The sequence below is a fragment of the Oncorhynchus mykiss genome, chromosome 16 (assembly GCF_013265735.2).
Source record: "Oncorhynchus mykiss isolate Arlee chromosome 16, USDA_OmykA_1.1, whole genome shotgun sequence".
NCBI classification, from domain to species: Eukaryota; Metazoa; Chordata; class Actinopteri; order Salmoniformes; family Salmonidae; genus Oncorhynchus; species Oncorhynchus mykiss.
In genome coordinates this window covers 62,066,642-62,082,747 of record NC_048580.1, presented here as the reverse complement: position 1 = coordinate 62,082,747, position 16,106 = coordinate 62,066,642, and the positions used below count along the sequence as shown (strand labels likewise).

The window sequence follows — 16,106 nt, the reverse complement described above, 5'->3', positions numbered from 1 at the left end:
TCCAATTCTTAGAGCTATTTTCAATTTCAGAAATTCTATGCCCCATTCAATGACTGTTTCATTTGGACTAGGACTGGTATTGACCCAACTCTGGTTGAAGCAGCAACCATGCCACTGGTAATAACCACGTAATAACCATATTGTTATCGACGCAGTACTTGGTAACATCTATGTTATAGAGTTGCACAGTATACCAAAACTTCAGTACTTTTCGATACAAAAAAACATGTACAGTTAGGTACTATAATTTTTGTTACGTTCAGTACTTCTGTCAAATGTGTCTTACGTGATTGAGAGGATCAAGTCTGTATTAGCATAGCCCCTTTATAGCGCCAAGAGCAAAGAGCCTGCTCCACTTAGTCATTCATTGCTAGAGTTGTCTGAGCTACATTAGCTCCCCAGTCCCCACTCCTGCTCCACTTAGCCTGCACCGGGAGTCTGGGCTGCATCATGTTATCTCCTCACTCCTGCTCCACTTAGCCTGCACCGGGAGTCTGAGCTACATTAGCTTCCCAGTCCCCACTCCTGCTCCACTTAGCCTGCACTGGGAGTCTGGGCTGCATCATGTTATCTCCTGACTCCTGCTCCACTTAGCCTTCACTGGGAGTCTGGGGTCCATCATGTTATCTCCTCACTTCTGCTCCACTTAGCCTGCACTGGGAGTCTGGGCTGCATCATGGTATCTTCTCACTTCTGCTCCACTTAGCCTGCACTGGGAGTCTGGGCTGCATCATGTTATCTCCTCACTTCTGCTCCACTTAGCCTGCACTGGGAGTCTGGGCTGCATCATGTTATCTCCTCACTCACGCGGCACAGAAGTTAACACACCTGAATAATTCGACCCAGCATGTAGAAATGTTGAAACTGTTAATTAATGTTCACAAAACAATGGCCATACAGGCTAGACACTTTTACAATGCAAGACGATACCGGTAGCTTCCAGCTTTAATTGTAGGCTAACTTTCCTTGCTAGCTTACAGCTGAATTCACAATCCTACTACTTTGTTTGTGATAATATGCAAACCATAACACAAAATATGCTAATTTAAAAGCTGGCAGGCACCAAAAATGTTACTAATTCACATTGTCTCCCATGCCACCAAAACAACATTCACTTCTTCATCTTCCTTTAACTCATGTCTGGTTTCCACTAGATTCCCGAGTCACAAAGTCAGATTCCACAGCCACATTCTGCCTTGCAAATTAAGCAAATAATGTCATTAATTTCTTAAAGAGACAGTGCACACTATTCGAAAAGAACAGATTGCTTCTTCCATGCAAATGTTGTTAATAAGTACAATAAAAGAATACAGTATGTTCTCTTTGCAGTTTCCTATAAAAAAATACAGTATGTTCTCTGAGCAGTTTCCAATAAAAAATACAGTATGTTCTCTGAGCAGTTTCCAATAAAAAATACAGTATGTTCTCTGAGCAGTTTCCAATAAAAAATACAGTATGTTCTCTTTGCAGTTTCCAATAAAAAAATACAGTATGTTCTCTGAGCAGTTTCCAATAAAAAATACAGTATGTTCTCTGAGCAGTTTCCAATAAAAAGTACAGTATGTTCTCTGAGCAGTTTCCAATAAAATAATCCTGTATGTTCTCTGAGCAGTTTCCAATAAAATAAGTCCTAAAGTTTATCTGTCTGGATCAAGTGTAATTTTGTGACTTTGGCTAATATATATTTTTTGTGGTATCGTTTTGGTAATAAGTATCGTGATGGTATCGAGTATTGTAATACTAAACCTGGTATCGGTATCGAATGAAAAACGCTGGTATTGTGACAACACTACTATGTTATTAGCCATGTGGTCCCTACCTGCGTCGGGGGACAGGTATGTGGGAGGAGGGGTGGGGATTTCTCTCCTCAGGTGGCACTTGATGTCCGGTTTCCTGGAAACCATCAGGCACCAGCGGATTCCTCGCTTTCAAGTGCATGTGTCTGTCCGGCTTCTGCCCGTTCAGGATCAGGCAGTGAGTGGGACTGCCGTTAGTAAGGACCCCAGTCAGACCACTGTTCCTCTCTGCCTCGCCACCACAACCCATCTAAAGGATGAAGAACAGTACACACACAGCTGAGAAATGGTTGCAGTCTCAGAACTGTTATGTTGGTGCTTTTTAGTCCACATGTTTTATTTATTTATTTTTATTTCACCTTTACTTAACCAGGTAGGCCAGTTGAGAACAAGTTCTCATTTACAACTGTGACCTGGCCAAGATAAAGCAAAGCAGTGCGACAAAAACAACAACAGAGTTACACATAAACAAACATACAGTCAATAACACAAGAGAAAAATATATGTACAGTGTGTGAAAATGTAGAAGATTAGGGAGGCAATGCAATAAATAGGCCATGGAGGCAAAATAATTACAATTTAGCATTAACACTGGAGTGACAGATGTGCAGATGATGATGCGCAAGTAGAGAATAGAGATACTGGGGTGCAAAAGAGCAAGAGGATAAATAACAATATGGGGATGAGGTAGTTAGTCGGGGGTGCTATTTACAGATTGGCTGTGTACAGGTACAGTGATCGTATACTGCTCTGACAGCTGATGCTTAAAGTTAGAGAGGGTGATAATTCTCCAGCTTCAGTAATTTTTGCAATTCGTTCCAGTCATTGGCAGCAGAGAACTGGAAGAAAGGCGGCCAAAGGAAGAGTTGGCTTTGGGGATGACCAGTGAAATATACCTGTTGGTGCGTGTGCTACGGGTGGGTGCTGCTATGGTAACCAGTGAGCTGAGATAAGGTGGGGCTTTACCTAGCAAAGACTTGTAGATGACCTGTAGCCAGTGGGTTTGTAGCAAGGGCCAGCCAACGAGAGCATACAGGTCACAGTGGTGGGTAGTATATGGGGCTTTGGTGACAAAACAGATGCCACTGTGATAGACTACATCCAGTTTGCTGAGTAGAGTGTTGGAGGCTATTTTGTAAATGACATCGCCGAAGTCAAGGATCGGTGGGATAGTCAATTTTATGATGGTATGTTTGGCAGCATGAGTGAAGGAGGCTTTGTTGCGAAATAGGAAGCCGATTCTAGATTTAATTTTGGATTGGAGATGGAGAGTCTGGAAGGAGAGTTTATAGTCTAACCAGACAACTAGGTATTTGTACCTGTCCACATATTCTAAGTCAGAACCGTCCAGAGTTGTGATGCTAGTCAGGCGGGCAGGTGCGGCAGCAATCGGTTGAAGAGCATGCATTTAGTTTTAAAAGTATTTAAAAGCAGTTGGAGGCCATGGAAGGAGAGTTATATGGCATTGAAGCGCGTTTGCAGGTTTGTTAACACAGTGTCCAAAGAAGGGTCAGATGTATACAGAATGGTGTCGTCTGCGTAGAGGTGGATCAGACAATCACCAGCAGCAAGAGCAACATCATTGATATATACATAGACAAGAGTCAGCCAGAGAATTGAACCCTGTGGCAGCCCTATAGAGACTATCGGTGGTGACTTTACAGTGTCCCAAAACTTTTTGGAATTACTGCTACATGATGCAAATTTCTGTTTGAAAAATCCAGTCTTAGCTTTCCTAACTGACTATGTATTTTGGTTCCTGACTTCCCTGAAAAGTTGCATATCGCGGTGACTATTCGATGCTAATGCAGAACGCCACAGGATGTTTTTGTGCTGGTCAAGGGCAGTCAAGTCTGGGGTGAACCAAGGGCTATATCTGTTCTTAGTTCTACATTTTTTGAATGGGGCATGCTTATTTAAGATGGTGAGGAAAGCACTTTAAAGAACAACCAGGCATCCTCTACTGACTGGATGAGGTCAATATCCTCCAGGATACCCGGGTGAGGTCGGTTAGAAAGGCCAGCTCACTGAAGTATTTTAGGGAGCGTTTGACAGTGACAGTTACGGACACAGGCAATGAGGCAGTGATCACTGAGATCCTGGTTAAAGACAGCAGAGGTGTGTACCTGGTAGGTTCCTTGATAATTTGTGCGAGATTGAGGGCATCTAGCTTAGATTGTAGGACGGCCGGGGTGATTGTAGGACGGCATATCCCAGTTTGGGTTACCTAACAGTACGAACTCTGAAGATAGATGGGGGGGGGCAATCAATTCACATATGGTGTCCAGGGCACAGCTGGGGGCTGAGGAGGGTCTATAACAAGCGGCCACAATGAGATACTTGTTTAAAAGACCTGGATAGTATGACAGAACTCTGCAGGCTATCTCTGCAGTAGGTTGCAACTCCGCTCCCTTTGTCAGTTCTATCTTGTCGGAAAATGTTGTAGTTGGGGATGAATTTTCAGGATTGGTGGCCTTCCTAAACCAGGATTCAGACACAGCTAGGACATCAGGGTTGGTGGAGTGTGCTAAAGCAGTGAATAAAACAAACTTAGGGAGGAGGCTTCTGATGTTAACATGCATGAAACCAAGGCTTTTACAGTTACAGAAGTCAACAAATGAGAGCGCCTGGGGAATGGGAGTGGGGCTGGGGCTGCAGGGCCTGGGTTAACCTCTACATCACCAGAGGAACAGATGAGGAGTAGGATAAGGGTACGGCTAAAGGCTTTAAGACCTGGTCATCTAGTGCATTCGGAACAGATATTAAAAGGAGCAGATTTCTGGGCGTGGAAGAATAGATTCAAGGCATAATTTACAGACAAGGGTATGGTAGGATGTGAGTACAGTGGAGGTAAACCTAGGCATTGAGTGACGATGAGAGAGGTTTTCTCTCTAGAGGCACCAGTTAAGCCAGATGAGGTCACCGCATGTATGGGGGCTAAGGCATATTGGGCAGGGCTGGGGGGTCTACAGTGAAATAAGGCAATAATCACTAAGCAGAACAGCAATAGACAGGGCATATTGACATTAGGGAGAGGCATATGTAGCAGAGTGATCATAGGGACCAATAAGTAGCAATAGGTGAGTCAGGGAGACGATTCAGTAGTTGCTACTACGCTAGGTGAGCTGGAGACAGGGCGATTCAGACAGCTAGCGGGCCAGGGCTAGCAGATGGGCCTTCGGCGATGTCGCAACAGAAGAGCCTGTTGGATCCACCTCGGACGATTACGTCGGCAGACCAGTCGTGATGGATAGGCGGGGCTCCGTGTCGGCAGTAAATGGTCTAGGCCATTTGGCAAAAGAGGTATTGTAGCACAATAATTAGCTGGTGGACCTCTTCGGCAAGCCGGGAGATGGGCCTAGCTCGAGGCTAGCTCAAGGCTAACTGGTGCTTGCTTCAGGACAGAGACATTAGCCAGGAGTAGCCACTCGGATTGCAGCTAGCTAGCTGCGATGATCCGGTGTAAAGGTTCAGAGCTTGCGGTAGGAATCCGGAGATATGGTAGAGAAAAAGCAATCCGATATGCTCTGGGTTGATATCGCGCTGTGCAGACTGGCAGGTATTGACTGAGCTGGGGCTGGCTGGTGTCCGAATTAACGGTGAAGACCGCTAGCAATGGCAAACTGACTACTAGCTAGTAGCTAGTTACCTGGCTAGCTTCTGATTGGGGTTCCGGTTCTAAAGTATAGAAATAGCAGATTCGTACCACATTGGGTGAGGTGGGTTGCAGGAGAGTATATTCAGTCCATAGATGGGAAGTGAGATTAAAATATATACAAAATATTTACGAGAAAAAAAACAAGGAAAACGATACGGGACAAGACAAAACACACGTCCGACTGCTACGCCATCTTGGAGAATGCGCCTGACAGTTTTGGGAAAGAGACGTTGTTGAGAGATTTTGTGTACAAAGAAATAGAAGCTGTCAGTTACACTAAATCTGTCCAACAATTAGGAGGCACTGACAACTAGAATATATAACCTATTGTTTAAAGTAGGGTTCCCCAACTAGCGGCCACAGGTGATTTAATTTGGCCCCCCAAGTTTTCTGAGCAAAAATTTATAATTAATGACCAACTTCCTGTAGCATTCACTAATAATAACCAAAGACTTGTAGCATTCACTAATAATGACCAACTTCTTGTAGCATTCACTAATAATGACCAACTTCTTGTAGCATTCACTAATAATGACAAACTTTTTGCAGCATTCACTAATAATGACCAACTTCATGTAGCATTCACTAATAATGACCAACTTCTTGTAGCATTCACTAATAATGACCAACGTCTTGTAGCATTCACTAATAATGACCAACTTCATGTAGCATTCACTAATAATGACCAACTTCTTGTAGCATTCGCTAATAATGACCAACTTCTTGTAGCATTCACTAATAATGACCAACTTCTTGTAGCATTCACTAATAATGACAAACTTTTTGCAGCATTCACTAATAATGACCAACTTCATGTAGCGTTCACTAATAATGACCAACTTCTTGTAGCATTCACTAATAATGACCAACGTCTTGTAGCATTCACTAATAATGACCAACTTCATGTAGCATTCACTAATAATGACCAACTTCTTGGAGCATTCGCTAATAATGACCAACGTCTTGTAGCATTCACTAATAATGACCAACTTCATGTAGCATTCACTAATAATGACCAACTTCTTGTAGCATTCACTAATAATGACCAACGTCTTGTAGCATTCACTAATAATGACCAACTTCATGTAGCATTCACTAATAATGACCAACTTCTTGTAGCATTCGCTAATAATGACCAACGTCTTGTAGCATTCACTAATAATGACCAACATCTTGTAGCATTCGCTAATAATGACCAACTTCTTGTAGCATTCACTAATAATGACAAACTTTTTGCAGCATTCACTAATAATGACCAACTTCATGTAGCATTCACTAATAATGACCAACTTCTTGTAGCATTCGCTAATAATGACCAACGTCTTGTAGCATTCACTAATAATGACCAACTTCATGTAGCATTCACTAATAATGACCAACTTCTTGTAGCATTCACTAATAATGACCAACGTCTTGTAGCATTCACTAATAATGACCAACTTCATGTAGCATTCACTAATAATGACCAACTTCTTGTAGCATTCATTAACAATGACCAACTTCTTGCAGCATTCACTAACAATGACCAATTTCTTGTAGCATTCACTAATAATGACCAACATCTTGTAGTGTTCACTAATAATGACCAATGTCTTGTAGCGTTCACTAATAATGACCAACGTCTTGTAGCATTGACTAATAATGACCAACGTCTTGTAGCATTGACTAATAATGACCAACAAGCAGGCATTAATATAAAATTAACACAGGTCTCATAAACAACCTCTCAAGCACAAGCCCCCATGCTAGTCAGTAGCCAGCTAATCTTTATAATTAAAGTCTAGCCAACTTGGATCTATTTGCTAGCTAACAAGATATAACAGTTGAATTGTTATGAACACACCCTTCTGACCGTCTCCAACAGTATGCTAGCTTGTCCACTTTGTTCAGATGTTGAAATCAAGTGGCCTACCTTATTTATCAGAATGAGAACTAGTTGTTAATTCCTTACATAATATTTTTTTATGTTCATTGCACATTTATAAAACACAAACTAGACAGCCAGCATAACAGTCTGTGGCTAAAATGCTTCTAGCGGTACCCGTGCACGACAGAAACTGAGCATTAATTTTGCAGAATCAATGTTCCTTGATACTCCAGTTTTAATTGGGTCTGCTCTTTGCGCAATTTGAGGAGTTTAGACATATAAAGGGTATTGTTAGAAAAGTTAGGTTCCCATCTATTACAGTAAAATATTGTCTAAATGTGTTTCAGTGTCCATATGACCGATTCTGTTGGACCAAACCTCAAATGCAAATAACGATTTGAAACCGCTTGTTGTCAGAGAGGAAGAAATTATCTTTCATCTTTGTTGTTGTGAGTGGCAGGAGGGGGAGGAGCTTGTGAGTGGCAGGAGGGGGAGGAGCTTGTGAGTGGCAGGAATGGGGAGGAGCTGGGTGTGTGCTATCTGGGATCCTTGGGACATCCCTACCCTAACCTTAACCCCTAGCCTTACCCTAACCTTAACCCCTACCCTTACTCTAACCCCTACCCTTAACCCCTATCCTTACCTCAAACCCTACCCTTACCTTAAACCCTACTCTTACCCTAACATTAACCTCAACCCTTACAGTTACCTAACCCTCCCTGACCCCTACCCCTACTCTAACCTATATTCCTACCCTTACTCTAACCTTAACGCCTACTCTTACCTTAACCTTAACGCCTACTCTTACCCTAACCTTAACCTTAACGCCTACTCTGACCCTAACCTTAAAGCCCACTCTTAAGGTCCTACATATAGGGGCAGTACTCAGTGACATCACTTCCTGAAACAGGAGGTAAAAATACATAACATAGGTTCACAATATCAACATTCAGTGAGTACTGCCCCTATATATATATATATAGGAGGTATTCATTTTTTCTAATATAATTTTTTTGCTTCCCAAATATTTTTCAAGTTTAAAGTTGTATTGTCAAATGCACAGTAAGGGTGAAATTGTGGTGTAGATAATGGGGGGGCAGTAGACGGGCTGTCCGAGGGGTGATAACGGGGGGGGGATGAACAGTAGACGGGGTGTCTGAGGGGTTCTCCGCATTTCCTGCAATTCTACACAGTTTGACTTATTATGCCTTTCTTAAGGGGTATCTTGAGGGGTATATGGAGGGGTAAAACACAGTATAAGTGGAAGGATAAGTGGAAGGCCCCCAACCACCCAATAAATATATTTAGGGGAAAACAGCTAACTTTCTGCATTTCAACACATTTTGACATGAGGCAGAGATAAAAATGTGAAGTCTAATTTCCTAGAATTCTACACATTTTGCCATTGGGTAGAAAGGAAATATAATTTGCACTATTTCACAATATGGTGGGGTAAAAATCAGTATATTGCTTGTATGGATGTCAACCCCAAAATATGTTCATGTCATCACCAATCAACTTCATTACAGTTAAAAATGACTTTGACAACCATTTCTCTATGCTAGCTAAGCTACCAGATATACGAATGGGAGTTAGCATTTAGCAGTCCAGTCACTTCTTCTAAACCTGAAAATGGACTACTTCTAAATGTTATGCAGTGAAAACAGCCAAATGTATTTCAATCGGACTTTAGTAACCACATTGTGGGCCTGTTACAATACATCAATCATGACGGTTTTGACGAATAACATCGTTGTTAGCTCAGATTTATTGACTGTGCGCCAATCCAGCATCCTTCTTCTGTCCCCCATGGTCAGCGTTCCATTGACCTCTTACCGCATCTATTACAACACAGAAAAGCTGCTTTTAACATACTTATTTACTCTTTTTTTGGAATGAAAACTATTTCCCTCATATTAACTAGGTTTCCATCCAATTGGCAACAAATTTTCATGTGAATATTCAAAAATCTGCATAAAGAAAATCTGCACATTTTCCCCACTAGTGGCGTGTTTCCAACACATTTTCCCCACTAGTGGCGTGTTTCCAACACATTTTCCCCACTAGTGGCGTGTTTCCAACACATTTTCCCCACCAGTGGCGTGTTTCCAACACATTTTCCCCACTAGTGGCGTGTTTCCAACACATTTTCCCCACTAGTGGCGTGTTTCCAACACATTTTCCCCACCAGTGGCGTGTTTCCAACACATTTTCCCCACTAGTGGTGTGTTTCCAACACATTTTCCCCACTAGTGGTGTGTTTCCAACACATTTTCCCCACTAGTGGTGTGTTTCCAACACATTTTCCCCACTAGTGGTGTGTTTCCAACACATTTTCCCCACTAGTGTTGTGTTTCCAACACATTTTCCCCACCAGTGGCGTGTTTCCAACACATTTTCCCCACCAGTGGCGTGTTTCCAACACATTTTCCCCACCAGTGGCGTGTTTCCAACACATTTTCCCCACCAGTGGCGTGTTTCCAACACATTTTCCCCACTAGTGGTGTGTTTCCAACACATTTTCCCCACTAGTGGTGTGTTTCCAACACATTTTCCCCACTAGTGGTGTGTTTCCAACACATTTTCCCCACTAGTGGTGTGTTTCCAACACATTTTCCCCACTAGTGGTGTGTTTCCAACACATTTTCCCCACTAGTGGTGTGTTTCCAACACATTTTCCCCACTAGTGGCGTGTTTCCAACACATTTTCCCCACCAGTGGCGTGTTTCCAACACATTTTCCCCACCAGTGGCGTGTTTCCAACACATTTTCCCCACCAGTGGCGTGTTTCCAACACATTTTCCCCACTAGTGGCGTGTTTCCAACACATTTTCCCCACTAGTGGTGTGTTTCCAACACATTTTCCCCACTAGTGGTGTGTTTCCAACACATTTTCCCCACTAGTGGTGTGTTTCCAACACATTTTCCCCACTAGTGGTGTGTTTCCAACACATTTTCCCCACTAGTGGTGTGTTTCCAACACATTTTCCCCACTAGTGGTGTGTTTCCAACACATTTTCCCCACTAGTGGCGTGTTTCCAACACATTTTCCCCACCAGTGGCGTGTTTCCAACACATTTTCCCCACTAGTGGTGTGTTTCCAACACATTTTCCCCACCAGTGGTGTGTTTCCAACACATTTTCCCCACTAGTGGTGTGTTTCCAACACATTTTCCCCACTAGTGGTGTGTTTCCAACACATTTTCCCCACCAGTGGTGTGTTTCCAACACATTTTCCCCACCAGTGGCGTGTTTCCAACACATTTTCCCCACCAGTGGTGTGTTTCCAACACATTTTCCCCACCAGTGGTGTGTTTCCAACACATTTTCCCCACTAGTGGCGTGTTTCCAACACATTTTCCCCACTAGTGGTGTGTTTCCAACACATTTTCCCCACTAGTGGTGTGTTTCCAACACATTTTCCCCACCAGTGGTGTGTTTCCAACACATTTTCCCCACCAGTGGCGTGTTTCCAACACATTTTCCCCACTAGTGGTGTGTTTCCAACACATTTTCCCCACCAGTGGTGTGTTTCCAACACATTTTCCCCACTAGTGGTGTGTTTCCAACACATTTTCCCCACTAGTGGTGTGTTTCCAACACATTTTCCCCACCAGTGGCGTGTTTCCAACACATTTTCCCCACTAGTGGCGTGTTTCCAACACATTTTCCCCACCAGTGGCGTGTTTCCAACACATTTTCCCCACTAGTGGTGTGTTTCCAACACATTTTCCCCACTAGTGGTGTGTTTCCAACACATTTTCCCCACTAGTAGCGTGTTTCCAACACATTTTCCCCACTAGTGGTGTGTTTCCAACACATTTTCCCCACTAGTGGCGTGTTTCCAACACATTTTCCCCACTAGTGGCGTGTTTCCAACACATTTTCCCCACTAGTGGCGTGTTTCCAACACATTTTCCCCACTAGTGGTGTGTTTCCAACACATTTTCCCCACTAGTGGCGTGTTTCCAACACATTTTCCCCACTAGTGGTGTGTTTCCAACACATTTTCCCCACTAGTGGCGTGTTTCCAACACATTTTCCCCACTAGTGGTGTGTTTCCAACACATTTTCCCCACCAGTGGCGTGTTTCCAACACATTTTCCCCACTAGTGGTGTGTTTCCAACACATTTTCCCCACCAGTGGCGTGTTTCCAACACATTTTCCCCACCAGTGGTGTGTTTCCAACACATTTTCCCCACCAGTGGCGTGTTTCCAACACATTTTCCCCACTAGTGGCGTGTTTCCAACACATTTTCCCCACTAGTGGCGTGTTTCCAACACATTTTCCCCACTAGTGGACACATTTTCAGATCTACCGATAGTTTTGCAACAACAACTGTTTCGTTAAAAATAGCAAATGTGCCTCCTCTAGTCTCCTCTAGTCGTACATTCTAACCAACAGCTGACAGATACAGTGTGAGAAGCTGTGCTGGTAGGCTAGTCTCCATGATGAGATTATTATGGATAGCATTGAGAACATTTGTATTTGTCAAACGGCAGTCAAGCATCGATCATCATGCCACCAAAATAAGACTGTGAAGTTCATCATAACTTATTTAATTAATCTGTAGCCTAATAAACTGCATGGTTTCCCGAGTGATATTGGGAGGAGCACACACCATACCATCGCGTGACTCCAAGTTTACTTTGATATCATGATTATTATATAAATAGTTGCACATCAAGGCCTTTCCAACACCATTTCTCATGTTGAACTAATAAATTATCTGTCAGCAGCTCAAAAGTTGTACCGAAACTACCTGTTTCCATCACAGCTGTCGTGATTTTTTTCTATACGGTATGACTTTACTTGCATTAAAACTGTGGATGGAAACGTAGTTAGTGTAATTAATTATACTGTGCTTAATGCTCTAGCTTAGCTAATGAACTACCTATGTTGGTTGAGCCGTGCATGACCAGAATGACACATCGATGAACCACTAAAGGCACACCCCATTTCTGTTGGAAAATTGAGAAGGAGGAGGAGTTGGACAGTTCTTCGTGTCCTAACGACCGTTAAAGCTAATTTCCTATAATTCTACACATTTTTTCCATTGCTTAAAACTTACTCATACAGTATGCTATCTGGGGAACCGCCGAACTCCAAGGGGCCCCCAACCAACAAAGAAATGTATATATGTTTTAGATTTGAAAGAATTGAGCCTATTGGGGGGGGGGGAAATCGACCTGTTGTTAATATTGGGACATACATGTCCCCCCGTCCCCCATGGAAATGTCACCTAAGATGCACAGGATACAGCAGGTGTAAAACACTACAGTGAAATGCTTATATGAAATTATTATAACAGTGACCGCAGTAATTTGAATGACCTAATCATGTCCAAATCATCTAAAAGTATCTCAAATTGATTGTGAAGCTCAAAAATGTAACAAGAAAATTCTAATATCTGTCTCATGACCTGAATGGGATTTGTGCCACAAATGCAAAAAAAAAAAAAAATGTAGGCATGTGGAAACAGTGCTAGGGAAACTAAACCAAAGCATAGATTGCTGTCATACCTTGTCAATAGACTGCTTACAGGGTAAGGAAACCAATATGTTATTTTGTAATTCTGTTGAACAATCCCTTCACGGAGCACATTAACCCTGTGTAATTCTCCCGCTCACACGTCATCTGACAACACTTTGACAATAGACTATAATAGCAAACAAAGTGATAGCATGTAGGATGGCTAAACAAAAATTACGGTTTCTCAAAAACGTTTAGGCATATGACATCCCCTAGAAATTCACTGGTAGGACATTGTCCACTCTCTAATTTCTATATGGGGGTGTGTTGATGTCTTGGGACAATACAACATATCTGACATGCACTGTTGTTTTAAAAAATAATAATAATATCAAGCAACACTTGTAGATAGTTTTTCTTCCCTTCAAAGCAGGGTCTTGGTCAATTATATATATAAACCGTGGATTGCTAATGCTATACGTTGGACTTTAAGAGGCGTTGTAGCCACCGGTCGGCCATATTGGAATTTCCCAGTAGGAGCAGTCCTCCATAGGATTTAATGCAATTCTACAGTATTTCAATTCAACGTTTCAAGAAGAAAATGACAGGTATTTATGTTTTTTTTTTGTAGTGGGGACAGTAACATTTGTAAGATCTAAAAATTATACTTTAAGGAAAATGTTTTTATATATTTTTCATATGTACATTAAGGCTTCTGTAATATAATAAATATGGCAAAAATAATGTAGATATTAATAAATGTAATTCTATAGCTTCCAAAATATTTGTTACAATGGTGGGGTATGAAAATGTATGTACTCTACTGTAAATCGCTCTGGTTAAGAGCATCTGCTAAACGACTGAAATGTGGGGGAGTGAATCGACGGATTCAACACAGCGCCCCCAATCAGTCATCTAGTGTATATTATCTGAATCATTGGTCTCGATGCCTCCCTGCTGAAATTCTGGCAGGCAAAGCGGTCGCTATGGGGGAGGGGAAATTAGTTTGGAGTCCCAGCCCTTTTTCCTTTAAACTTTGAACATGCAATGAGCCGCCATTTTAACAGATTATATTCGTCATACATACTAGTTGCATTTAGGCTATAATTAACTTGGGTTAGACGCATAGCCTGTCTGACCTATATTTTCACTTTAAAAAGTAGCCGATTCATGTCATTAGAAAAGTCAGAGCGGCTGGTTCTGTAGTTTGTTTCCCCGGTGTATGCAACAGTGTGCTTTAAGGAAAACAATGTGCTAATGTGAAAACTCGATTGATATATAATTGAATAGGGGGAAGAAGAATAACACATTACACACTTGCTTTTAATCTAACCAACTCACTGCAAAGAAAAATACATGAGGTCCAGCATGCAATGGATATGACAGTGTAATAGCACCTACTATTTTCCGGTGCGCGTATTTTTCTCTCCCTGACGACAGGTCATTCCCATTGAGGATGATGTCCTGGTTTGTACATTCTCTCAAAGAGTCATCGTCTAGCACGATTGTGCAGAAAACTGCTCCAGATGCGGGCCCGCTCCCGCACGCCAGAATGACACCGCTGTCAGTAGTGGTGACACTCATTTCGCTTCCCTTGGAACCCTCTGCATGCTGTTCAATACCGGCTTGTTTCGAAGCGCCCCCGACCAGTATGTCAGCCGGAGACATGTCAAGCAAACGTTTAGAATTCATCGTCGGACCGGAGTGGTGACTAAAGAAAGATTACCCGCTTTCTATACCTTTTCGTGCAGAAATTTGGAAGAAAATACATTCAGGCCTGTCTTGAGTGGATCCCCGTGTGTTACCACTATTCTAAGGTATGGACTTTTCCACCAGCCGAGACAAGTTAAAAAGCCGACACAGTCAATTTGAAAGATTAAAGATTGTTTAGCTTTTTTTCCTCAAAAAAATGCCACGCCCCCACTCCCCTGCGCGTGCAGCCAGGCGAGATTCACAAGGCACCGCCTTCAATTCACTGCTATTGGTCCGCTGCCATCGCAAGCCAGAAGCCAATGGGTAGTTTGGAATGTGTCACTCACTTTTTTGTATGTGAAGATAATGGGGGTGTGTCGCTCCAGTTTGCCGGCCGGCCGGTGAAAAGGGAGAAATGAAAACAACAAGTAGCCAGCCAAGGCCTAGATTTACTGTAGGCTCCGCAAAAGTCGAAGCAGGGGGCCTATGTCTGTGCAGTGTAGCCTATGCATTTAGCCTAACTTCTTCAGGCTACAGAATATTCCAAAGCACAACATTAATAAATTGATATGTTTGTGCAACTACCATTTTTACCATGCCATGTTTTTATTAACCTTATAGGTTTGCCTATGCCATTTTATCAGTGTAATAGCAATAGTAATAGCAATAGTTACAACGAGTGCTGCTGAATGTTCGGTTAGTCCTGCTACATTGTTTCCCGACTTGAAGCTGCTACATTGTTGCAGTTTTATGACAACGTTATTACAATGTAACAATTGCATTTATGTTGCAGCAAGATAATCATATAGCCTAGCCAGGTATTCCCATAGTGAGTTCGCAATGCGGTCGGGGGTACACCAAATAAAAATGTGATTCACATTTATTTTTAAATTGTAAGCCTGCCAATGATGGCAAAAAACAACATTTGAGAGTGCGCTGACCCTGGTGCTAGAGGTGGTACGCAGCTGGAGGTTGAATGTTTGAAGGGGTACTGGACTATCAAAAGTTTGGCAACCACTGGGCCTATTGGGGAAACCGATGATAATCACATAGCTGGGCCTCCCGGGTGGCGCAGTGGTCTAAGGCAGGGGTTCAAGCCCAGGCTCTGTTGAACTCTGGGTTCGAGCCCAGGCTCTGTCGCAGCCGGCTGCACAATTGGCCCAGCTAGGCTAGGGGCTAGGGAGGGTTTGTCTGGGCTAGGGAGGGTTTGGCAGGGATATCCTTGTCTCATCGTACACTAGCGACTCCTGTGTCGGGCTGGGCGCAGTACATGCTGACCAGAAGCGTGCACCATGGCTCTCCTGACTCTGTGCGGTAGGTGCAGTAAAAGTGAATGCAAGTCACCCAGTAAAATAATACTTGAGTAAAAGTTGGTTTGAAGTCAAATTTGGTTTGAAATATATTAAAAGTAAATGTACTTGCTAAAATATACTGAAGTATCAAAAGTATAAATAATTTCAAATTCCATATACAGTGGGGCAAAAAAGTATTTAGTCAGCCACCAATTGTGCAAGTTCTCCCACTTAAAAAGATGAGAGAGGCTGTACTTTTTTTTTTACACTTCAACTATGATTTTTTATGAATTTATTAGCAAAATATGGTGGAAATAAGTATTTGGT

General features: G+C 42.5%; 1 protein-coding gene across 2 annotated transcripts in view; it reads right to left on the bottom strand.

The window, feature by feature from the left end:
* The window catches only part of LOC110492498 (zinc finger protein 704), a 109,383-nt gene extending 94,683 nt beyond the window's left edge, over nt 1-14,700 (bottom strand). Inside the window, exons 1-2 of one of the 2 annotated variants that reach the window (XM_021566874.2) lie at nt 14,197-14,700; nt 1,820-2,046 (exon numbers count right to left, since the gene is read on the bottom strand). In XM_021566874.2, coding sequence (XP_021422549.2) covers nt 1,820-2,046; nt 14,197-14,487 — 518 coding nt within the window. In that variant the 5' untranslated portion in view covers nt 14,488-14,700. The remainder of the gene's footprint in view (nt 1-1,819; nt 2,047-14,196) is intronic. The other variant, XM_036947512.1, reaches the window with a different exon arrangement.
* Nucleotides 14,701-16,106: the final 1,406 nt, after the last annotated feature.